Source organism: Bos grunniens, chromosome 22, assembly GCF_055505025.1.
Source record: "Bos grunniens cultivar Pamir isolate PY7600 chromosome 22, Bosgru_T2T1.0, whole genome shotgun sequence".
Lineage (NCBI taxonomy): Eukaryota > Metazoa > Chordata > Mammalia > Artiodactyla > Bovidae > Bos > Bos grunniens.
In genome coordinates, this window is record NC_141186.1 from 56,820,599 (window position 1) to 56,846,129 (window position 25,531).

Sequence of the window (25,531 nt, forward strand, 5' to 3'; positions counted from 1 at the left end):
TTTTATTATAACAAAAGCATACTGTTAAAAATTTAGAAAATGCAAAGTGAAAATAAGAAACTAAAAGTACCCATAATGCTATCACTCAGAAATAACTGTATGTGTTGATAAGATATCAGAGATAACGATATATATTTATATATGTGGACCTCTAGGGACTTCCCAACTACTTATTCTTTGATATAGCTCCAACAGTTAGAGCTTGAACAGTTATTAACAGAACAGTTATTAACTTGTTCTGTTGTTGTATTTGGATTCCCCCCTACCGTGCCCTCCAACTCCCTTATTCAGATAATCAAATTATTTTGAAGCATGTCCCAGACATCATATAATTTCATCATGAATAATTCAGTGTTCATCTCTAAATTGAAGGATATTTTAATTATTTTTGGCTGTGCTGGGTCTCTAGGTGCTGCGTGGGGGCTACTCTTTGTTGTGGTGTGTGGGTTTCCCATTACGGTGGCTTCTCTTGTTGTGAAGCATGGACTCTAGGTTTTCTGGCTTCAGTGGTTGTGGCACGCGGCCTGTGGAATCTCCCTGAATCAGGGATCAGCCTGTGTCCCCTGCATTGGCAGGTGGATTCTTATCCACTGGACCACCAGAGAAGTCCTGAAGGATATTTTATTTTATTTTTTATTTATTTATTTTTTGGATATTTTAAATAAATATAACCTCAACTTAAATATCACACCTAAAAAAATAAATTCTCTAATGGAGGATGTGGATAACAGGGAGAGGCTGTACATGTTTAGACACAGGGGGTAGATGGGCAATCTTTGTACCCTCCATTTAATTTTTGGGTTTTGTTGTTTGTTGCTGTTTGGTCACCAAGTTGTATCCAATTCTTTGAGACCCAGTGGACTGCAGTGTGCCAGGCTTCCCTGTCCTTTACCATCTCCTGGAGTTTGCTCAAACTCACGTCCATTGAGTCCGTGATGCCATCCAACCATCTCACTCTTTGCCACCCCCTTCTCCTCCTGCCATCAATCTTTCCCAGCATCAGGCTCTTTTCCAATGAATTGGCTCTTTGCTTTAGGTGGCCAAAGTATTGAAGCTTCAGCTTCAGCATCAGTCCTTCCAATGAATATTCAGGGTTGATTTCCTTTAGAATTGACTGGTTTGATCTTCTTGCAGTCCAAGGAACTCTCAGCAGTGTCTCCAGCACCACAATTTGAAAGATACACCCAACTGAATGCAGATTTGCAGAGAATAGCAAGGAAGCCTAAGAAAGCCTTCTTAAGTGAGCAACACAAAGAAGTAAAGAAAAACAGTTTTGCTGTGAGCTGCTCTAAAAACTAAAGTCTATTAAAAAAACAAGTTCTTAATAGTATCAAAAGTTGATCATTACTCAGATTTCCCTATTTTTGTGTTTCTGTTTTTATAAATTGTTCTTCTTGTACCTTTGAATATTGGGTGTTTGTATTTTTCTTATTTATTTGCCAAGCTCTTTATATATTAAGGATATTAACTAAGGTAATATTAATTACTTCCTCCAGGAAAAGCCATGGAGACTTCAGGATCACTTCAAGACCACAGTCAAGTTCATGGAGAATCAGAAGATCTAGACTGTATGTTTGCTTTCTCTAACCCTCTGGGCAAAGCTACATGGGAAATAGTGTCCAGCAATGACTGGAACAGAAGACCCTGCTCAGCTCATGTGGCTCAATGAATGGCCCAAGTTATGGTTGAAACCTCTAGAGAAGTAGTGATTTTATACACTTGCACATGTGTGTGCTTGGTCCAGTCTGTCCCCCAGCACTCTCTAGCAGTGGGAACCCTGCTCCCCTGAGATTTTGCTCCCCCAAATCTCAGAGGCTCTGGGAGCTTGGACTGGCATTAGGGAGAGTCCCCAGAAGGGGGGAAGGGTCCCACATGCCCCCAGAATGGGAAGGTTTAGGGCTTGATTGGATCCCACTTGCTCTGTAATTTACAGAAAATTTTAAATTGGCAACTGTTCCGCGCAGTGTGGGCTTCCTGGTGACTCAGCGGTAAAGAATCTGATCCCTGGGTCGGGAAGATCCCCTCGAGAAGGAAATGGCAAATCACTCCAGCTTTGTTGCCTGAAAAGTCCCATGGACAGAGGAGCCTGAGAACACAACTGAGCAACTAAACTACCGACACCTACACTGTAGCGGTCTCTTGGAAAGGATGACGGGCTTAGAAGCCCCTCTGTGGGCTCCATATTCAGAGAAACGCCTGTCTTTGGCCTTCCTAGAGCCTCTGGAGCCCTGATCTCCTGCACCTCCCATGGGCCCTAGGGGTTTGGGAAGAGTACCCCACAGTCCAGCCACTCCTGGATCCCCAAGTCCATGTAGACCCCTAGGAAGGCCCAGGTGGTCCCTGGGGTGGGAAGGGCAGGAAATACTCCTCCTTAACTACATGTGCCTCCCAGATGGAGAGACGGATTCCCACAAGCAAGACCGGGAAGCCAGACTCGTTTCTCAAGGACAAGATGAGAGAGACAAGTCTTCCTCCTCTTCATCCTCCTCTTCATCCTCCTCCTCCTCGTCCTCCTCATCCTCTTCCTCAGGTAAAGCAATGACTTAATTAAAGACACATATACTACAATATCATTAAAGACAAGCATTTACATGGAAAAAACAATCTCATGTCCTCTCCCACCTCGGTATTGCAATTCTGGTTTTCCACATTCCCTTCCTGAGACTACCTTTCCGTACACATAACTTGTACAGTTATAACTCCCACATGGACAATTTTGTCCTCAGTTTACAATTTCTTTGCTGTCTTATCCTAAGCATTTTGCCATGTTATTCCATAATATCTTAGCAACTATTGTTTTTTGTTTCCCATATAGCCCCTCATGTCAAGGAACATCTTAGTTTCCTAGGAGCGCTTTGGAGCCAGAGGCAGTGCATATGTGTGTTCCAGCAGCCTGCCTGGGCTCACACCCTTTCTTTACCACCAACAGCTTTGTGTCCTTGGGTAAATTGCTTAGACCTGTGTGCCCTGGGGTCCCCATCCATCAGATGGAGACCATAACAAAAGTCATTATATCATAGGATTTGTTGCTGTTGTTATTGTTTAGTCACTCAGTCGTGTCTGACTCTTTTTGCAACTCCATGGACTATATAGCCCGCTAGGCTCCTCTGTCCATTGGATTCTCCAGGCAAGAATACTGGAGTGGGTCGCCATTCCCTTCTCCAGGGGATCTTCTCGACACAGGAATCAAATCCACATCTCCTGCATTGCAGGCGGATTCTTTACCACTGAGCCACCAGGGAAGCCCAGCAACTCATCAGGAAGGGTCTATTTTTATTCACATTTAACAGGTGAGGAAACTGAAGCCAGTGAGGTTAGCTGTTGAAGAACTTCCAGAGGCAGGGGGGCTCCAGCAGGGGATTCTGTCCCTGTTTCTCCTCCCTACCTGGGCAGGGACATTCTGTCTTCTTCTGATTCTGATCGACCCTCTGGGGATGCTGCTTCCCTGCAAATATTCTCCACTACGTGCAGCCAGAATTCCCTTCCTTCCAGTCTCCAGAGTACACATGGGACTGGTCATATCAATCAATAGTTTGCAAAGCTGAGCCCTAAGAGAAAGCGTCAGGAAAACAGACAGAGTCCTGGAACCTTCGAGACAGACTGACATTCAGGATCCTGGTCCCTGATCCTACCCTGGTGGCCAGCCGCTGTATCTTGGACGCTGAGCATTCTTCAGAGACAGACCATTAGTCTTCGGGGCCCGGAGCCTGAGTGTCTCCCAGCTGCCTCCAAGCCCCTTCCACACAAAGGACCCTAACTCAGAGTCTGGCATCCAGCACCACTGTCCCTACATATCTATTTGTTCTTAATGCAGACTATTATTTTTTAATTAAAACTTTTTTATTGTAAAAGATTACACATGGGCACATTATAGAAAATGTGAAATATTTAAAGAAGTAGAAAGAAGAAAGAAAAACATTCTTTGTTCTGTTAGATAACCACTCAACACATATTAGTGTATCTCCTTACATTTATTCAATATATGTTAAATTGTATATGTGTATATATTTTTTGTCCACGCTGCACAGCTTGTGGGATCTTAAGTTCCTGACTAGGGATCAAACCCAGGCCCTCTGCAGTGAAAGCATGGAGCCCTAACCACTGGACTGCCAGGGAGTTCCCATCAATAAATATTTATTGAATGTGAACCATGTGCCAGGCTCTGTGATCACTACTGGGGGGGGCCAGCAACTAACTGTGATTTTTTTTCTGCCCAAGTTAATTTTTTAAACAATTGAATTAGCACATTAAAAAAAACTATCCTCATTTTAGACGGCATACAATTCTGTAATACCTTTTATTTAAAATTATCCATAGGGAACTATATTCAACATCCTGTAATAAATCATAATGGAAAAGAAAAAGCAGTCCTTGAACAAATTTTAAAGATTATATATTTTGAATATATCATGGAGAAAGCTAAAATAATTTTTGTTTGCATATTAACGGAGGTCATCCCTGTTGGATAGAATTTGGAGTAATTTTTGTTTTCTTATTTTCTGTATTCTTTGATATTTTGTAAAATGTGATGAAAAAGCCTTTTGGGGGCATTGATTAATGTTTATGAAATACAGAAAAGAAGAAAATAGAAGCCTCTCAAAATCTTATCTCCTGAGATAAATACTATTGTTGTTATCTTGTTAAAAATATTTGTTTATATTTATTTAGCTGCACCAGGTCTTAGTTATGGTGGCATGTGGGATCTAGTTCCTTGACCAGGGATCAAACCCAGGCTCCCTGAATGGCAGTGCAGAGTCTCAGTCACTGGACCGCCAGGGAGGTCCCCCACTGTTATCTTGATGTGCCTCCTGTTCCTAGTTGAGATCACATATGCACTGATTTGTAAGCACAGTTAACTTGCTTTCCTGGAATTTAAAATTGTATCCACGATAGACCAGGAGTTTCCCAAACACTGTGTGTGCGCGTAGTTCACAGTCATGCCCAACTCTCGCAACCCCGTAGACTGTATGTAACCTGCCGGGCTCCTCTGTCCATGGGATTCTCCAGGCAAGAATACTGGAGTGGGTTGCCATTTCCTTCTCCAGGGGATCTTCCCAACCCAGGAATCGAACCTAGGTCTCCTGCATTGCAGGCAGACTCTTTACCAACTGAGCTACAAGGGAAGCCCCGCGCCAAGCACAGTGAGGGACATTAGGACTGCTGGGGCTCTGTTAATCATCCCAAGGGAAAGGGAGTCCTCTGAACCCGAAGCCAGAAACTCCTAGGCCTGAATCCCTGGAATGTGGACTGATCCAAGAGTTCAGATGATTCGGTCATTCTTCAAGGCTTGATCAAGTTCCTGCACCAGGCTGGGCAACCTTAGGACAGTGGTGCCCAGGCCTTGTCCTTCAAGAACTCAAGGTGGTTGGAGGGATGAATAGCACCATGGACCCTCATGCCCACAGTGTCAAGCACAGACAGCTGACACTATAGAAACCCCAGAGGAGGGACTTCCCTGGTGGTCCCGTGCTTAAGACTCAGTGCTTCCAATGCAGGAATGCAGGGAGCACAGGTTCAATCCCTGGTTGAGGAACTAAGATCCCACCTGCTGGGGAGGGTGGGCAAGACTGTGTGCTGGGACAACTAGAAAAGCCCCTCTGCAGGAGGTGTTACACCAGCTTAACTTCAGGATAAGGGAGCAAGTGGAAGGGCGTTCCAGGTGGGAGACCAAGCACGAGAAAAAGCACCTCGTAACAGTACCTCGTGGGCCTTGTGTCATGAAAGTCGCAATAGAAATAGTAAGTGATTTGTTTAAGGTCACACAGAAAGTTTGTGACAGTTCCTGTTCCCCAGCCCTCAAAGCAGACTTCTTTCCCCCCGACCACACTGCTCACAGAAACTAAATTCCAAGAACCAACACCAGAATGAGGTATTTCCAGCTCAGTCCAGGCTGAGGTTCTCCTACAGCGTGTGTTTGTTCTTGCAGAGAACAGTGATGAGGACCAGCACCCCCGACTAACCAGAGAACGTCGGCACAGCCAGGGGGCTGGACTCCCCCGCAGGGGCGGCTCACCCGGTAGGCGGTAGGCCTCGCCACTTCTCCTTTGTCCACTCAGTGGAACTGAGTGTGTCTGTGTGAAGATGTTCCTTGCAGCATTGTTTATAGTAGGGCAATCATAGAAACAACCTAATGTCCAACAGCACAGCAGAGCTCTGGTCTTCATCCATCTCTAAAGTGAAAAAGAGAAATTTAAATCATAGAGTTGGTTAGATCTCATATCAGTTCAGTTCAGTGGCTCAGTCGCTCTTTGTGACCCCATGGACTGCAGCATGCCAGGCCTCCCTGTCTATCACCAACTCCCGGAGTTTACACAAACTCATGTCCATTGAGTTCGTGATGCCATCCAACCATCTCATCCTCTGTCGTCCCCTTTTCCTCCTGCTTCCAATCTTTCCCAGCCTCAGGGTCTTTTCAAATAAGTCAGTTCTTTGCATTAGGTGGCCAAAGTGTTGGAGTTTCAGCCTCAATATCAGTCCTTCCAATGAACACTCAGGACTGATCTCCTTTAGGATGGATTGGTTGGATCTCCTTGCAGTCCAAGGGACTCTCAAGAGTCTTCTCCAACACCGCAGTTCAAAAGCATCAATTATTTGGCACTCAGCCTTCTTTATGGTCCAGTTCTCACATCTGTACATGACCACTGGAAAAACTGTGGTGTTGACTAGATGGACTTTTGTTGGCAAAGTCATGTCTGTGCTTTTCTAATATGCTGTCTAGGTTGGTCATAGCTTTTCTTCAAAGGTGCAAGCGTCTTTTAATTTCATGGCTACAGTCACCATCTACAGTGATTTTAGAGCCCAGAAAAATAAAGCCTGTCACTGTTTCCATTATTTCCCCATCTATTTGCCATGAAATGATGAGACCAGATGCCATGATCTTAGTGTTTTGAAAGTTGAGTTTTAAGCCAGCTTTTTCACTCTCCTCTTTCACTTTCATTAAGAGGCTCTTCAATTCCTCTTTGCTTTCTGCCATTAGGGTGGTGTCATCTGCATATCTGAAGTTATTGATATTTCTCCCAGCAGTCTTGATTCCAGCTTGTGCTTCATCCAACCCCGCATTTTGCGTGATGTACTCTGCATGTAAGTTAAATAAGCAGGGTGACAATATACAGCCTTGACGTACTCCTTTCCCGATTTGGAACCAGTCTGTTGTTCCATGTGCGGTTCTAGCTGTTGCTTCTTGACCTTCATACAAATTTCTCAGGAGGCAGGTAAGATGGTCTGGCATTCCCATCTCTAAGAATTTTCCACAGTTTGTTGTGATCCACACAGTCAAAGGCCTTGACATAGTCAATAAAGCATAAATAGATGTTTTTCTGGAACGCTCTTGCTTTTTCTATGATCCAACAGATGTTGGCAATTTGATCTCTAGTTCCTCTGCCTTTTCTAAATTCAGCTTGAACATCTGGAAGTTCTTAGTTCATGTACTATTGAAGCCTTGCTTGGAGAATTTTGAGCATTACTTTGCTAGCATGTGAGATGAGTGTAATTGTGTGGTAGTTTGGACATTCTTTGGCATTGCCTTTCTTTGAGAATGGAATGAAAACTGACCTTTTCCTGTCCTGTGGCCACGGCTGGAAACTGTGGCCACGGCTGGAAACTTTCCAAACTTGTTGGCATATTGAGTGCAGCACTTTAACAGCATCAACTTTTAGAACTTGAAATAGCTCAGCTAGAATTCCGTTACCTCCACTAGCTTTGTAGTGATGCTTCGTAAGGCCCACTTGACTTCAGACTCCAGGATGTCTGGCCCTAGGTGAGTGATCACACCATCGTGATTATCTGGGTCATTAAGATCTTTTTTATATAGTTCTTCTGTGTAGTTTTGCCATCTCTTCTTAATATCTTCTGCTTCTGTTAGGTCCCTACCATTTCTGTCCTTTATTGAGCCCATCTTTGCATGAAATGTTCCCTTGGTATCTAATTTTCTTGAAGAGATCTCTAGTCTTTTTCATTCTATTGTTTCCCTTTATTTCTTTGCATTGATCACTGAGGAAGGCTTTCTTATCTCTCCTTGCTATTCTTTGGAACTCTGCATTCAGATGGGTATAGCTTTCCTTTTCTCCTTTGCCTTTAGCTTCTCTTCTTTTCTCAGCTATTTGTAAGGCCTCCTCGGACAACCATTTTGCTTTTTTGCATTTCTTTTTCTTGGGGATGGTCTTGAGCACTGTCTTCTTTACAGTGTCACAAACCTCCATCCATAGTTCTTCAGGCACTCTATCAGCTCTAATCCCTTGAATCCATCTGTCACTTCCACTGTATAACTGTAGGAGATTTGATTTAGGTAATACCTGAATGGCCTAGTGGTTTTCCCTACTTTCTTCTCTTTAAGTCTGAATTTGGCAATAAGGAGTTCATGATCTGAGCCATAGTCAGCTCCGGGTTTTTGCTATTTTTGCTGACTGTATAGAGCTTCTCCATCTTTGGCTACAAAGAATATAATCAATCTGATTTTGGTATTGACCATCTGATGATGTCCATGTGTAGAGTCATCTCTTGTGTTGTGTGTTGTTAGAAGAGGGTATTTGCTATGACCAGTGCGTTCTCTTGACCAAGAGAACGCACTGGTTCTTTGCCCTGCTTTGCCCATTAGCCTTTGCCCTGCTTCATTTTGTACTCCAAGGCCAAACTTGCCTGTTACTCCACGTATCTCTTGACTTCCTACTTTTGCATTCCAGTCCCCTATGATGAAAAGGACATCTTTCTTAGTGTTATTCTAGAAGGTCTTGTAAGTCTTCATAGAACTGTTCAGCTTCTTCAGCATTAGTGGTTGGGGCATAGACTTGGATTACTGTAATATTCAATGGTTTACCTTAGAAATGAACAGAGATCATTCTGTCATTTTTGAGATTGCACTGGAGTAGTGCATTTTGGACTCTTTTGTTGACCATGATGGCTACTCCATTTCTTCTAAGGGATTCCTGCCCACAGTAGTAGATATAATGGTCATCTGAATTAAATTCGCCCATTCCAGTCCATTTTAGGTCACTGATTCCTAAGGTGTCGATGTTCACTCTTGCCATCTCCTGTTTGACCACTTCCAATTTACCTTGATTTATGGACCTAACATTCCAGCTTCCAGTGCAATATTGTTTTTATAGCATCGGACTTTACTTCCATCACCAGTCACATCCATAACTGGGCGTTGTTTTTGCTTTGGCTCCATCTCTTCATTATTTCTGGAGTTATTTCTCCACTCTTCTCCAGTAGCATATTCGGCATCTCCTGACCTGGGGATTTTATCTTTCAGTGTCCTATCTTTTTGCCTTTTCATACTGTTCATGGGGTTCTCAAGGCACGAATACTGAAGTGGTTTGCCATTCCCTTCTCTAGTTGACCACATTTTGTCATATATTTTGTAAAAAAAAAAATGACCCATATGTGATTATAAACAAGACTGGAAAGCAAAATATCAAAATGTTAACAATGGTTATCTCTGGATGGTTATATTATGAATGATTTTTCTTTTCTTTTTTGTGAACTGACTTTTACCATACATGTTTTACGATAAGATTCTTTTATTTTTATAAGAAAAATGTAATTTTGTGTTTTTTTTTAAAAAAAAAAACAACTTTAATAAATGTTAGCCTAAATTGATCGTGGGAAGAAAAGAACTTGGGGGAAAGAGACTGGATTAATGCCTACTACAGATTCTGACACACACAAGGTGTTTAATAAATGTTCCCATGACTCTGCACCTGAGCTCTGGGTCCTATTTCTGGAGATAGAAATGACCAGGAAAGCAGACCTTGGTAACAGATCTGGATTTGAACCTTTAGAATTGCCAGTTCCTGGCCGTGTGACCTTCAGAGAATAACAGCTTTTGTGAGCCTTAGTTTCCTTATCTGTAAATTGGGGAGGGAGAGGTACTAATACCTTCTTCACAGAATCTCCGAGAGGGTCAAATGGAATATCAACTATAAATTGCCTAGTTCAGTGTTGGTATATAGTAAGTGCTCAATAAATGGTGGCTAGTATTACTGACTTTGCACAAGGCCCAGGTCCTCTCTGGCCCCCAGTTCTTTCCTGAGCTGAACATGGTCAGCTCAGGATGTGTGAGGGGTGTCAGACAGAGTAGCAGGAAATCTCTTGTAAGGTTGTCTTTGCTTCTTGAAAACCTCCCACCTCACCCTCTACACAAGGACTGTTACTTTTTAAAGCTTCCAACACCAGAAGAGGGAAGCCACTCTGGGGTGCTGTCACTGGGGGAGCTAACTAACAGGTTTTTGTCTCCACCCAGGTGCTGAGCATGGGGAGCCTGACGTTTTGAAGGATGAGCTTCAACTCTATGAAGGTAATTGTTTGTCCAGTGGCTTTGGGCGAAACAGAATAAAGCAAAGGACACGAAGGCTTAGGGCCTTGTTGGGAGGAAGCAAGGTGATGAGGGTGTTTCATGAGCTGAAAGTCGTGGGCAGATGTATGAGATGGGGCAAGGTGAGTGGTTACAGCGTGAGCAGATGGACGTGGCGACAGGCGTTTTCTACCACAGTCAGACTGTGCCAGAGTATATTCTGATCTATAGTGCGACTTTCAGGGAGACTGTCACCAGTTACCTAACCTTTTTGGATCTCAGCTTTCCAACCAGCAAGATGGAGCTTGATCAGTACCCTCTCTCTTGGAATACTGGGTTGTTTAAGCATGCATGGGAAAATTAAGGACCTGATCTCTACAACACTTACATTATAGAGTAATTGTCTCTAAGCATCGTCACTTTTACAGCAAGCAGATGTAAATATTATGCCACTTTGCTTGGTAGCACTGTGATGAAATGGAGGAATTTGTAGGAATGAACTTGTTTACCAGAAAGCCTCACAAATGCACACTGCCAGATAAGAAAGTCTGTTTTAACTTTGTTTAATCCAGCAGTTCCATAATCTGCTTGGTGTCTTAACTCCTGATAATAACCCAAGGAATACAACAGGAAACACAGACATTCAAGAAATGTAAATGAGATGTCTTAGTGTCTGGAGAAGGCAATGGCACCCCACTCCAGTACTCTTGCCTGGAGAATCCCATGGACCGAGGAGCCTGTGGGCTGCACTCCATGGGGTCACTAAGAGTCAGACACGACGGAGCAACTTCACTTTCACTTTTCACTTTCATGCATTGGAGAAGGAAGTGGCAACCCACTCCAGCGTTCTTGCCTGGAGAATCCCAGGGACGGGGGAGCCTGGTGGGCTGCCGTCTATGGGGTCGCACAGAGTCGGACACGACTGAAGCGACTTAGCAGCAGCAGTGTTCTGCATCAAGCTATTACCAATGGCTGCCACTGGGTGGCGGCATTGTACTTAATTGTCATACTGTCTTTGAGTTTTCTGATTTTCTTTCTTTTTAACAGAAAGGGCATTATCCGATTTAGAAAAAAAAATGTTTCTAATTGCTCAGGTCGTGCAAGAAAGTTTTCACTGGATGTAAAATGAGAAACTGTTATATATATACATACACACACACGCATATATTTTAAATGTTTTTTTTCTCTTCAAAAAGTAAGTCACATTCACTGTTGAACACATAAATATCATCATGTATTTGTGAATTAATTCCTCCAAGTAATGAGTTACCCCCAAGACATTGGAGGTAGTTGGTAATTACACTATGGGAGTCGCATTTCGTGCTGTTCTTGGTTGCTCTGTGTCCCCTCGGTGCCGGCCCCTCTTTGATCATTTGCAGACAGTGGTTCCGGTTTGCACATCAGCCCTGAGGACAGTTCAGCCTCCTGGATGTTTGTTGCCAGGAGTTGAGTGCCCGCTCCAGGTGTTTGTGTCCTGAGGCTGACCTGGAGGAGGGAAGTGTACAGAGTGGGGGCTGCTGCCTGCCCTGAGGGGAAGAAGATGACAGGCTAGGAGAGAAGTCACTGGGGATAGGAGAGGCCCTAAGAACCAGAGGGTGATGAGGTGGAGGGCCGCCCAGGCCAGATGAAGAGAAGGCTGCAGCCCAGCGCAGGAACAGGGCTCCACCCATCCTGGGCAGCCCCGACCAGGAGCTTGACACTGCGGTCGGGGTCCAGGGCCCCCAGAGTACAACCCAGCTTGGCCTGTAAACTCTGGGCCTGATGGGGCTGGGGCGCAGGCCTAAGTGTCCTCACCTGGGTCAGAGCAATGAACAGGCACAAATTGCAAACCGGTGGCCTGTGTGTGCAGATGTGTTTTATCTGGATCCCAGCATGTCTTTATTATTATTCTTAATGGTGCATCCGTACTCAATTGTGTCTGACTCTTTGTGGCCCCATAGACTGTAGCCCGCCATGCTCCTCTCTCTATGGGATTTTCCAGGGAGGAATACTGGAGTGGGTTGCCATGCCCTCCTCCAGAATCTTCCTGACCCAGGGATGGAACCCATGTCTCCTGCATTTCCTGCATTGTCAGGTGGATTCTTTACCACTGAGTCACCTGGCAACCCCCATTATTCTTAATATATTTCATCAATTCAATTGTGCGACTAATAGTTTTTCACATATGGACATCTGTGAAATCGGGGTGCATCTTAAAATCACTGGCAACCCACAGTTATAATTGACGTCATTCTCACAAACCATGACATCTTTGATTGGATGGAATGTGAATTGCCAATTTTTTTATAGTCAAGAAGTTTATTTAAAAACCTGAATTTCTAGCTTCTCGTGGGACATTAGAAGACCTGTAACATGGGGCAGGCGTAACTGTGGCAGCTTTCAGGGACTGCCCTATGGCACCTGTCCCTTTAGATGGAAAAGAAGCCCTCCAGTTTGCTCCAGTGCTCCCTGCAGATCAGTGGAAAGCCTCTGGGTGAGAGAGTTCCACCTTCCCTGAGGTGTAACTTCTTACCACCCAGAGCATACAAGTATATAATCACTGATTTCTGTTCTGTGCAGGTGTGCCCGGGGAGGTGGTGCCTTCAGGAGAATCAGGTAAGTGTCTGTTAGGGGCGGGGGGTCATTGGTGCTGGTATTGATGAGGTCTGGGCATCATCTTTCCCCCAAGACAGCCAACTGCTGTCAGATGCATGACTACAAAAGATGGGACCCCATGTCCACTCTGGGCAGGGGCTCTGACCTGGGCTCAGTAGGCTGGCGGGGCTGGCTGTGGTATGAGGGGGGCCAGGGGAGGTGAGAAAGGGGATCCAGGCAAGAGCAAAGGGATTACTGATAACAGTCTATAGATAGATCCCCTGGGCACTGGAGAATCTGACAGGGGCATTTTCAGAGGTCACCTGTGGCATCTGTTAAGGGCCCAAGCTGGCCTGGGCACTAATGTTGAGTTTCTAATTTCCAGGACTCCGAAGGAGAGGCTCTACCCCCATGAGTGGTAAATATGCAGGTAGTCGGGGGTGGCCTGGATTCCAAGGCCTGGGACGGACTACAAACAGCCTGGGAGGTGGGAGTGGGAGTCGGTTCCAGCAGCGATGCCGTCATTACCCAGGTTGTCATATGACCCAGAAAAGGGGCCTCCAGGCTCAGGGGACGTGGAGCAGAACAGACTCAGGCCTGTGGAGCAGGTGGGCGTCAGCAGGGATCCAAGGACAGTTGCCCCACCTTCCAGCTTTGCCCTGACCACCCTGAAGTGAGCGCCCTCTGACCCAGGAGCTAGAACCCGGGAGAGCCCTTCTCAGTGAGGCCTCCTCAGAGAGGATCCCCCGAGTTGTTCCATTAAACACTCATCTCTCTCTTGTTCCCAAGGAGAAGTGGAGGCCTCTCAGCTAAGAAGACTGAATATAAAGAAGGACGGTAAGGAAATTAAGGTTCTAGGGCTGCTGCCACTGTCTAATTTCAATTTCTCTGGGGAGGAAGTCAGCTGGTGGCCTGGAACAAAAGTAATCACAGCCCACCTCTGCCACTGGCCTTGCAGTTCACAAACTCCTCAGCTTGGAATCAGCTTGAGAGAGTGTTCCAGTGATGCCCATTTTGCAGATATGGAGACTGAGACTCAGGGTCAGGAAGTGGTCTCACAGCTAGTGAGAGGCGCAGCTTGGGCTTGAACCCTGGTGGTGTGCTCTTTCTGTTGTACACGGAGTCACTAGGATGAGAACTGCCCTCCAGGCCTTACGGCCATGATGGGGAGCAAGGACTGGGTGGGCTGGACTCTAGGGAAGGAATTATGAGAACAGGCGAGACCTTCTCAGCTATAGGCCTGCAATCGTGGGGGTCTCAAGGGGAAGGATGACGGTAGGAAGGGAGACCATGGTTTTATTTTATTTTCAGCCACGCTGGCAGCACAAGGGCTCTTATTTCCCCAAACAGGGATCAAACCCAAGCTCCCTGCAGAGGAAGCTCGGAGTCTTAACCACTGGGCTTCCAGGGAAGACCCTGGAACAGCGAATAAAGCTCCCGTTGAGCAGAGATAAGAATACTTTTAGTTAATTAAAAAGAGAGAGAAAGAGGTAAACAGTAACCCCACCTCTGCCTTGACAGATGAGTTTTTCCATTTCATCCTCCTCTGCTTTGCCATTGGGGCCTTGCTGGTGTGTTATCATTATTACACAGGTGAGTGGGTGGTGCGGTGTGGGAATACGGGGAGGGGGTCTGGATCTGCAGGCTGATCATTCTCTCCCTTGCTGCCCCTGCAGACTGGTTCATGTCCCTTGGGGTCGGCCTGCTCACCTTTGCCTCCCTGGAGACTGTTGGCATCTACTTCGGCCTGGGTAAGGCCCCACCGCAGGCAGAGTCTGGTGTGGGGGCAGTGGCTGGGCCGGCCACGGAGGCTCGCCAAGGGCCGGAAAGCCACGACTTAAATATTTTGTAAAGATTTCTTTATGCTCATGTTTGCTTCCTGACTGCTCTCAAGGTCAATGAGAGGTCATTGGCACAACCCCATGGAAAAAAATGGGCAGCTCCATGAAAATACAACAGAAACAGTTTAAAGTGGCAAACAAACAGAATTAGCCAGATCCTGAAAACAAGGCAGTTAATGGAGTGGGTGCCGAATTTGCCCAGTTTCCTGGCATTGTTACTGCTGTTCGTGGTTGTTTTCAATAATAATAACTCAGGCCTATTATCTAAGCTTAACCTGCTGCCTGAAATTCCATCAGAGCTCTGTTTGTATGGGTGAGGCCTTTGTCCAAAGTGGGCAGGGGGAGGTCTGCCCCTGGGGTCCCTCGAAGCGGGCACAGGGCTGCATCACCTTCCTCTCTGTTTCTGGCAGTGTACCGAATACACAGCGTCCTGCACGGCTTCATCCCCTTCTTTCAGAAGTTTCGGCTGATAGGTAACGTTCACATTCTCCCTCTGTTCACTTTGTCTCTCCCCACCGGGGTCTTCTGCTGCAAATGAGCCTTAGCATATAGGAAAGAGACAGAGCCCGGAGGTGAGGGCCTGGGTTCAAGGCCTGTTGTTGTGGTTCAGTCACTCAGTCGTGTCCGACTCTTCACGACCCCGTGGACTGCAGCGCGCCAGGCTTCCCTGTCCCTCACCATCTCCCGGAGTTTGCCCAAGTTCATGTCCATGTTCAAGTCCTCCCTCCTCCAATTTCCTATTTCTGAGGAGCCTCTTTTAGCCTCAGTTTCCTCAGCTGGAAAAATGGGTGTCATAATACCTACAGCACAAAGGTGTTATGAAAATCAAATGAGGAATGGATGCAAAAGTCCTCAGGTGTGAACCGCTGTGGAAGGGTACAGGGGACCTGGGTATTCCTCATTTGCTCAGACAACTTTGAGCCTCTCTAAACAGTATATTCTCTGTGATTTTTATTTGCTTAATAGCAACTTGTGTTGGGAGTGGGTTTTAGTTCTCCTACACTTGACCAGTGAGGAAACTGAGGCTCAGAGAGGTAGAGTGACTAGGCCGGAATCACACAGCTAGAGTGGCCGGGCAGGATTAGAGGAGATCCGCTTTCTTGACCAGCAGCTCTGTGCCTACCATTACATCACAAAACTGACGGGCCAGGGGCTGTGTGTCTCTAGGTCAGAGACTTCCATCTCCTTTAACCCATCGGATGCTAAAGGAGAAACTAGCTGTAATGGTTGTGGGTCATGACTGCCTTATGTCAGCTGTTAGGGGCATTTGCGCCTCTGGGGTAACGGTGGGGAGGAGGCCTGGCTGCCTTCAGAATCCCGTGCCATCCTGTGGGCTTTGCCTTCCAGGCGTCAGGAAGACTGACTGAGGCCAATGCCCGGTGGGCGGCCAGGCCAGGCCCCGGTGTGACCACCACCTCATCCTCTCCACCCATGAGGACAGAGCGGCGTCCTGGGAGACACGCGGGCGGGCCACGCTAGAGCAATAAAGAAAGTGCTTTGCCTTCCATGTGGAGTGAACGTTGGCACCAGCCGGGCTGAGCTGTCCCTCGGGCAGTGTCTGCATGAAACCCAGATGCCAGGATGATGGCAGGAGCGGGGAGGGTGCGGGCCTGTGCCCTTCACAGGGGCCTGGATCAGCAGGGGGGTCCTGGGACATCAGTCCTGTCTGGAGACAGTAGGAGCCCCTGGGCCCTGCAAGCTGTCATCTGTCTGGGCTTGTGATTTCTCTCAAGTGCCCAGGCCATCCTGGCCTGCTGCTCTGAGGCCGGGGAGCACCATGCTGGGCCCCGGGGGTGAGCCTGACACAGGTGAGATGTTGGGGACTAAAGCCACAGCATCCGGCGTCTTCCCTCAGCTCCTCCAGGGCCAGCCCTGCTACCCCTGACTCCACCAAGATTCAAATAAACCCTCTCTTCCCTAGACTACAAAGAGTCAGCTAAGCGTTCCTTTAGGTTTCTCGAGTGTAAGAATACATTCGGGGTCTTCTCTGACCCCATTGAGTCAGAGGGTAACCTTTTCCCACTGGACAAACTATAAAAGGGAATAAATGCGAAAAACCTGTCATTTTAGGTCCAAGATTTCAATTGTACAGGTTTGGAATAGGAGGCAGGGTTTTGCAAATATTCTTGTGAAAAAAGATCTAGAGCTGTGAGGTATTCTTAGCTCAGTAAATACCAAAGAAGTGAGATAAGAGCACAAAAAATCCATGGTAAGCTCGGGTTTCACTAATCAAGGTATAGCGTCTAGATTGAAGGAGGTGAGTATGTTCTCTTGTGCACAGTCAGGCCACACCGATAGAATGTTTTAGATTCACATGTCAGGAATGACAGTGACAAAGTAGAGAAAACACAGAAGAGGAAACCAGTGTGGATATAAAAAATAATTGGAGAACCGAGGACTCTTCAACTTGCAGCAGAGAAAAGTGGGGGCCTTCTCTGAGCTCATAGACTCTGAAGGACACTTTCTCAAGTGCTTCCGCAGGTCCCGGCCCACTGCGTTGGTTGAATTTTCACAGCAGCCTCAATATATGTGCATCCCCCTCATTCTGCAGATGGACAAACGGAGACTCAAGGACACGGAATAACTTGTCAGGTTCCCACAGCAAGTCTGGGGCAGAGTGTGAGTGTGCCCAGGCCTGTGTTCTCCTAGGCCAGTCCCCACAGCAGGCAGAGCATCCCTGAGCCAGCCGCAGTCTCCCCCAGTATTTCTCAGCTTTGGGATGTCTCAGAGTTACAGAATATTTTTATCAAGTGAGAAAAGGAGAGCTACCAACTCCTTACTTTGCCCACTAAATAAAAATAACAAAAAACAGGGCTTCCCTGGCAGTTCAGTGGGAAAAATCTGCCTGCCAGTCAGTGCAGGAGATACAGTTCGATCCCTGATCCCGAAAGATCCTGTTTGCCTCGGAGCAGCTCAGCCCGTGTGCCACAGCCGTTGAGCCTGCACCCTAGAGGCTGTGCCCCGCAACAAGAGAAGCCCCCTCAGTGAGAAGCCCACGCACCGCAACTAGAGAGTACCCCTGCTCACAGCGACTAGAGAAAAGCCCGAGCAGCAACGAAGACCCAGCACAGTCAATAAATAGATTAAATTATTTTTTAAAAAATAAAAAAAAATCAACTGTCAGCATTGTTTTATAACAGAAAGCATAGTAGCCCCAAATCAAAACAGGAGGGACATTATCATCAGAAACAAAATGGGCCTTAAAATGAAAAAAAATGAAACTTTATGAACATCTTACTGGGTGTCCTTTGCCCTCCAATCACTGTGGTCTGATGAAAACTTAATCTTTTGGAAACTGTGAGACTAGAGAATTCCTCAGGACTTGTACGTTTTCTCGTTCCTGGGATTTTCCAACTCAACTCCTACACCTCAAGGGATGAAAAGCCTTGCTGCCTCCCAGAGCACCTTGTACTGCAAGAATTTTCCTGCTCTGTTCTAAGAGGCCTCTGTCAGTGAAGCTTAAGGCCTTATTTCAGGAGGATAAAGTGAGCCACGAGTAGGGAATGTTCCTGATAGTCACGGCTGTGTTCTCTCAACACTCAGCTCTCAGCTCAGCCCTGACAGCGTCACCTGGGGCCCAGCCCTCCAGCCATGTTCCTTCTTTCCAAGTTTGTTCCGGCTGTACTGGGTCGCTTGCATTTCCATACAAGCTTTAGGATCAACTTGTCAGTTTCTGCTGAGAAGCCGGTGGGAACTCTGCTGGGATCGCTTTGTACCTGCAGATCAGTTTGAAGAGGAGTATCTTCTTTTTTGTGGTGGTGGGGGGGTGGGCTTCTCAAGTGGCGCTAATGGTAAAGAACCTACCTGGCAATGCAGGAGACCTGTATTCTTGCCTAGAGAGTCTCATGGACAGGGCAACCTGGAGAGTTATAGTGCATGGTGTCAGAGTCAGACACGACTGAAGTGTCTTAGCACCTTGCTTCTTTTTAGTGATGTATTACTTAAAAAAAAAAAATTGTTAGAAAAAAAAAATCTCCCCGAATCCCAGAACTAAAATGAACCACAGATGGTATTTTGGTGTGTTTCCTGTGAGTCTTTTTAGTGCATGAGTTCATTTGTTTTGATTTCAGGCCTTTTTTTCTCTCATACATAATAAGCATTTTTCCGTTACTACATACTCTCCATAAGCATCATTTCCAGCCACTGGGCATTTCATACTTTATAGAATAACTTCTCTATATTTAGATGATAGTATCAGCAGCTGGCATTTGCTCAGTACTTGTTACGTTTTATTTCATCCTTACCATCCTGACGTCGTTTCATCCTCATCATAATTCTGAGAGATAGCACCTGTCCACCATCCCCATTGTACAGATGGGAAAACTAAGGCACGGAAAGTTGCCTTCTGAGGTTTAGATTTCAATGCCTTGTGTATAACTCACTGTCCTCAAAAGGGAGCCTGGAGTGCGCCGACAGGATATTTATCAAATAGACAAACAGAACACAAGGTTTCACAACAGAAACGTGAATCTGCTGACCGGGGGCAGGGTGGTTTAGCCTTCCTCGTCCGGACCTCAGTTTCCTCATCTGTGCGATGGGGATCACAGTAGCAGCCACGTCACAGCGTGCTCGAGGGTTACGGGAGATCACCATGCTTCTGACACAGAGTAGAGGCACTTGATTCGGGCAGGAGGGCACATCAGAGCCCCCAGGGGCAGGCAGAGTCAGCCCGGTGGAGAAAAACGGGGCGCGTAGGGATGTCCCTGGTAGTCGAATGGCGTAGGCTCCACGCTCCCAGGGCAGGGGCCCCACAAGCCGCAACTAAAAGATCCTACATGACGCAACTAAGACTCCGCACAGCCAAATAAATACTTAGTAAAAATGAAAGGAAAACGGGGAACCTGGGAGAGAGGGGCCAAGGGAGCTGACCGAAGAGGGCAGTGACTCTCCAGTTTTGCCAGGAACACCAGCTGAGTGGGACCAGCCAGAGCCGGCCAGGAAAACAGAACCACAGCCGGTGTTTAACAGAGAGCTCTGTTCTAGGGGATTGTAAAACAGATGCAGGAGACTGGAAAGGCACGGAGGTCTCACAGAGCCTAACTGAGGAGGCAGCCCTAAGCACCCAGGCAGGACTCGGGGAACACGGGGAAGAGGCTGGGACCACGAAGCTCGAGGGAGAGTCCTGTGGAGCCAGGACCTAGAGCTGCCCGCAGTGGGGGGTTGCCCAAAGAGACTGATTCTGGGAGTGATGTTAGACCTCTCATGTCTCAACAGAAGCAGGAAACCCAGGTTTTGTTTAACGCTGGCAACTAATTTTTTTAAATTTCAAATTCTGCTGTGGAAAATAGTATAGTGGTTCCCCCAAAAATTAAAAATAGAATCAACTTATGATCAAGCAAGTCTACTTCTGGATATATATGCATGAAAGAATCAAAAGTAGGGATCGAAAGACATTTTTGCACACCCGTGTTCATACCAGCATGAGTCACAGTAACCAAAGGGTAGAAGCAACCCAAGTGTCCCATCAGCAAATGAATGGTTAAACGAAATACGGTCTGTGCACAACAGTGGTGTATTATTCAACCTTAAAAAAAGAATCAACTTCCGGGACTTCCCTGGTGAGTCCAGTGGTAAGGAGTCCACCTGGCAATGCAGGGGACGCAGGTTTGATCCCTGGTCAGAGAACGAAGATCCCACGTGCAGCTAAGCCTGCACGCCACAGCTACTGAGCCTGCGAGCTCCGCAGCTAAGAGCCCAGCCAAATAAATAAATAAAATAATAAAGAAGAAAGGAATAAATTTCTGACACATGCGAGAGCATGGATGACCCTCAAGGATATTGTGCTCAGTGAGATAAGCCAGACACAAAAGGACAAATCTGAATGATTCCACTTATACAAAGTCTCAAGAGTAGTCAAGGGTAGGGGTGGGGGGAGAGAGCTTAAGGGGTTAGGGTTTAATAGGATAGAGTTTTAGTTTGGAAAGATAAGAAAGTTCTGGAGCTGGGTGGAGGTGAGGGTTGCAGAACAATATGAATGTACTTTATGCCACTGAATGGTACACTTAAGCATAGTCAAGATGGTGCATTTTATATTGTGTGTATTTTACCACAATTAAACAAATTTTTTCCAGTTATTTATGGTTAAACAAATCTGGATCCTGGGACTTCCCTGGTGGGAAGACTCCTCCTTCCAGTGCAGGGGGCCCGGGTCCGATCTCTGGTCAGGGAACTAAGATTCCACGTGCAGCAACTAGAGAGCCCGCATGCACCAGTGAAGAGCCTGCGCAGTCAGACAAACAGACAAACAACAGTGGGTCCCATCTGCAGGCCGTGGACAGCGGGGAGCTCTCCACAGCACGAGCTGGGAGACGGGAGCTGGACGAGGTGCACACAGAATGGAGAGAGCCAGAGCAAGGAGAAGGCAGCAACCATTTGTCTTCATCTTTCCAAAGTTTGGCAGCCTGACTGCTTTGTGAGGACGTGGGTTTGATCTCCTGCTGGTAACCTTGGCCTTTCTGGGCCCAGTAGTCAAAGGAGGGTCTCAGCTGGGTCAAGTTGTAGGAGCCCCTTGTGCTCTGGGAGAGAAAGCCCCCCACCTCCAGATCTCAGCAGAGGGTCTCTCTGCCCTGGTGCACTGCCTCCCTGGGGCACGGCCCCGGGAACCCCTCACCGCTTCTCTGCCCAGCTGGGGCTCAAGGCCAGCGCCAGTGGGGTCTGGTTACATCTCAGGCCTCAGGCAGATTCCAGGAGTCCCAGTCCAACAAGTGGTCTAAAAATAGAGTCCTGAATCCTGAGTCCAGGAAGGCAGGGTTAAACGTAGGGTTTAACGTAGGGCAAGTAGGGCTTGGGGGTGGGGTGGGGCAAGAGGGAGCTTCTATCTCTGGTTCCTTGGACACCATGCGCTGGGTTTCTGCCGTGACCACAGTGGAAGGAGGACATGGGTATGAGAGCATTTTGAGGTCATCCAAGCCAGTTTGCCTTAGGAGGAAAGGTGAGAAGTCCAGCTGTGTTGGGCTTGATGTCTCCTTCTCCTGACACAGCCCCAGGGAGTCCTCCTGCATCTACTCCAGAGGAGCCAGGCAGTTCCAGAGGTGGAGGCAGGGATTCTGCTGACAGCCTGGGAACCTGGGGGAAGCGCTTCATGCGGGGACTGGGCTGTGCGGGAAAGGTGTAGGGAAGGGCTTTGCAGGCAGAGCGCCCAGGGTGGGCAAAGGTGGGGAGGAGTGAAAGGATGGCTTGTCGGGGGGCAACAGGGGTCAGCCCAGCCCGGCTGAGTAGGCATGAGGATTAGTGGGCAAGACAGCACACAAGGGCAGGTGGCCTCCTTTCTCCCAAAGGACCTGGGACTTTAGCCTGAGGACACTGGGGAGCCTTGGAAGGTGTTTGAGCAGAGGAGAAGCATGGAGATTGCCTTTTAGAAAGATCACTCTGGTGGCCCCTTGGGAGCCATGAGAATGAGCGTGACCTCCAACTACAGGGAATCTAGTTGACCCAGGGCTGCTGTGGTCTGGGATTGCACTGAGGCTTCCCATGGGATGCTCCCAGCCATTGACTCCGAGGCATACTAAACAGGCCCTTTCCTGGGAGATACGGGACTCCTCTGACAGCCGACTGGCTTGAGGACTCCCCAACACCCGCCGAACCTTCCTTAGACTAGCCAGCAGACAAAACCCTTCCACGTGACCCTCTTTCCTTATCATCTTCCCCTGGAGCTTGATTTGCATCATCCCAGACTGCCATTCTCTGTTTTCTCTCCCATGGATGTTAGGGAAGGAAATTGTTTTTTATTTCATCTCATCCTGTGCTAGCTTCTCAGAGGGCCCAGACTAGGGATGAGACTGGAGGCGGGGCCACAGGAGCAGAGAAGGGCAAACTTGGTGACATTAAGGTCTAGTCCACAGGATGGCTGGAAGTGTGCACCCACCCGCAGCCCCTCCTCTCTGCCCCACCCTCACCGCCTTTCCCCAGGGCTGGAGTTCTTTACACAAAGCCGGGCAGTCCTCTGTGTCCATACTGGTCTCCCCAGCTAGGCTCCGAGTCTGTTCAAAATCAATGAATGAGTCACTTTCTGAATGAATGAATGAAGGGAGAAAGTTAGTCTAGAGTGACCCCGGAACTCCACTTTGGGCCACTTGGTTGTAGCCAGTATTTTTGCTATTTGCGTGGTAGTTTTTCTGTCACTGAATTTTCCTTTGAAGAATAAACTTGCTCTCTTTCGTGCATCAGAGGAAACTCTCAGGAATAAAAAGACCACACAGGTGGTCCAGTGGTTAAGTACCTGCCTTTCAATGCAGAGGACATGGGTTTGATATCTGGTGGGGGAACAAAGATCCCACGTGACTCAGGGCACCCAAGTTCATGTGTTGCAACTATATGGTCAGTGCTCCGCAAGGAGAGATCTCCCGTGATGCGGCAAAAATCACAGCTAAGACCTGACACAGCTCAATAAATGTTTTTTAAAAGCTGAAAAGAAAACCCATAGAAGGACAGAAATTTTTTGCAAGTCATACATCCAGTAAGGGTTTAACATCCAGAATATATTAAAAACGAACAAACTCTTACAACTCAACAACAGCAAAACAAACCACCCAATTCAAACATGAAACAGAGAAAAAGACAACAGAATCGAAAGAACATTTCTCCAAAGAAGATATTTTTTAAATGGCCAGCAAGTACAAGAAAGCAGGTTTTTGGTGCATCGGATGAGGCTCATTCACTTTGGGGAGGATAGTTTGCTTTGCTCAATATTGTTAGTCATTAGGGAAACAAAAATCAAAACCACAATGAGATACCACTTCGCACCTCTTAGAATGGCTATTACGTTAAAAAAAAAAAAAAGGAAAATAACAAGTACTGGTGAGGCTATGGAGAAACTGAAACCCTTGTGCACTGCTAGTGGGAATAAACAAAGAGTACTCTGCACACTCAATGGAGTATCGTTCAGCCACAGAAGGGAATGAAATTCTGACATCTGCTACAGCATGGAAGGATGCTAAGGACACCATGTCAAGTGAAATAAACCAGTCAGAACAGGACAAATATTGTCTGAGATATGAGATCTCCTTATAGGAGACACTAGAGTAGGCAAATTCATAGAGACAAAAAGTATAAATAGAAGTTACCAGAGGCTGGGAGAAGGTGAGAGAGGAGGTAATTGCGTAATGGGGACAGAGTTTGTTTAGAGTGATGAGAAAGTTCTGGAAATGGATAGTGGTGATGGTTATAGGACACTGTGAATTTACAAATGCTGCTGAATTATACACTTAAAATGGTTAAGTGGTAAATTTTATGTTACACACACACACACACATATATATCATTAGTCATCAAGGAAAGGAAGAAAATAAAAACCACAAGGAGGTGCCGCTTTTTCGTGGTATGTTGTTCACTCGCTCAGTCGTGTCCGACTCTCTTTGATCCCACGGGCTGCAGCACACCAGGCTTCCCTGTCCTTCACTATCTCCTAGAGTTCGCTCAAACTCATACGATGACACCATGTAACCATCTCATGCTCTGTGCACCTCAAGCCTCCCCACTAAAACACCTGCACTTAATGGATTCTGGGCGTGGGTCCTGATCCCCCACTTGCTCTGGCAGTGGGTTCTGAGAGGCTTTAGCCAGTTGGCACATCCTCGCGGCTGGCTCAGGACTGGCAGAGACACTAGTTGTTCCCTGGGATCTTTTTTCCTTTTCTGGGTCTCTCTGACACAGCAGTCGAGGCTGTACACCAACTAATCCAGGCTCAGCACTCAACAGAACCCACAGTCACTGGGTGGCGAGTCTCCCCAGAGGGACCCCAACCACCTCTCCCTTCCATGTGCTACCCCCCCCACCACGGGGTGGGCAGCGGTGCCTATGTCCTCAACCCTTGACTCTCAGCTGCAATTGTGACTTATCTTGACCAACGGAATGTAACACAAGTGGTAAGTGACTATCCCAGGCCAAATCTTTAAGAGGCCTGGCAGCTTCTGCTTTTCTTCCTGGAATTCAGGCTCCGGGTAAGAAATCTGACTGTCTTAAACCCCCTTTGCAGTGAGAAAGCCCAAGCTGGCTGTGCTGGGAAGCCAGGCAGAGAGAGGTCTGACCAGTCCCAAGTTTGGCAGCCACTCCAGCTGAGGCACCAGACAGGCAAGTGAAAAAGCATCTCGGACTTTCCAGCCACAGCAGATGCCATATGAAGCAGAAGAATCACCCAGTGCCGCTCAGACCATCTTGAAAAACCATGAACACAATAAATTGTTGTGTTTTAAGCTGCCAAATTTGCAATGGTTTGTTACACTGCAGCAGATCGTTGAGACAGAGATCTATGCTGGATATATTAGCCAGAGTTCTCCGGAGAAACAGAACCAGTAGGAGATACTCAAATACCTTTATTTATTGTAAAAGAATTGGTTCATGTGATTATGGGGGTGGTGAAGTCCCATGATGTGCAGTCTGCAAGCTGGAGCCCCTGGAAAGCCCCAGAGATTGAACCCGTGTCTCCTGCATTGACAGGCAGGTTTTTGTTGTTGTTTTTAACCACTGAGCCACCAACGAAGCCCCGATCTTGGAATTTAAAATGATGCTTTGGAAGAAGTTTGTGAACTAAGTTCCTACTTCTCCATTCTTTGGCCATTAAAGGAAGCTTGTGCTATTCCAGTCTTAAGAAGAAATAACATAACATAAAAATAAAAGATGCTTTGGAACCCAGTGTCACTTCTGTGGTGTTCCACAGGCTGAATTTGATCATGAAGAAATATCTAATAAGCCCAGATCAAGGGACATTTTACAAAACAACGGATCCAGACTCTTCAAAAGCATCAGTGTCATACAAACAAAGACAGAGGAATTGTTACAGACTAATGGAGGCTAAAGAGACATCATAAATGAATGTAAACACAATTTT

General features: G+C 46.9%; 1 protein-coding gene across 40 annotated transcripts in view; it reads left to right on the forward strand.

The window, feature by feature from the left end:
- The window catches only part of TMEM40 (transmembrane protein 40), a 41,419-nt gene extending 16,514 nt beyond the window's left edge, over positions 1-24,905 (forward strand). For 5 of the 40 annotated variants that reach the window (XM_086368674.1, XM_086368648.1, XM_086368649.1 and 2 more), the window contains 11 exons: positions 1,497-1,568; positions 2,393-2,530; positions 5,927-6,016; positions 10,241-10,294; positions 12,851-12,886; positions 13,251-13,283; positions 13,655-13,702; positions 14,387-14,458; positions 14,542-14,616; positions 15,117-15,179; positions 16,054-16,213. In XM_086368674.1, coding sequence (XP_086224800.1) covers positions 1,505-1,568; positions 2,393-2,530; positions 5,927-6,016; positions 10,241-10,294; positions 12,851-12,886; positions 13,251-13,283; positions 13,655-13,702; positions 14,387-14,458; positions 14,542-14,616; positions 15,117-15,179; positions 16,054-16,073 — 693 coding nt within the window. In that variant the 5' untranslated portion in view covers positions 1,497-1,504 and the 3' untranslated portion in view covers positions 16,074-16,213. Of the gene's footprint in view, positions 1-610; positions 1,279-1,494; positions 1,569-1,933; positions 2,531-5,926; positions 6,017-10,240; positions 10,295-12,850; positions 12,887-13,250; positions 13,296-13,654; positions 13,703-14,386; positions 14,459-14,541; positions 14,617-15,116; positions 15,180-16,053; positions 16,214-24,679 lie in introns of those variants that run through there. The other 35 variants (XM_086368644.1, XM_086368664.1, XM_086368655.1 and 32 more) reach the window with 21 other exon arrangements.
- Positions 24,906-25,531: the final 626 nt, after the last annotated feature.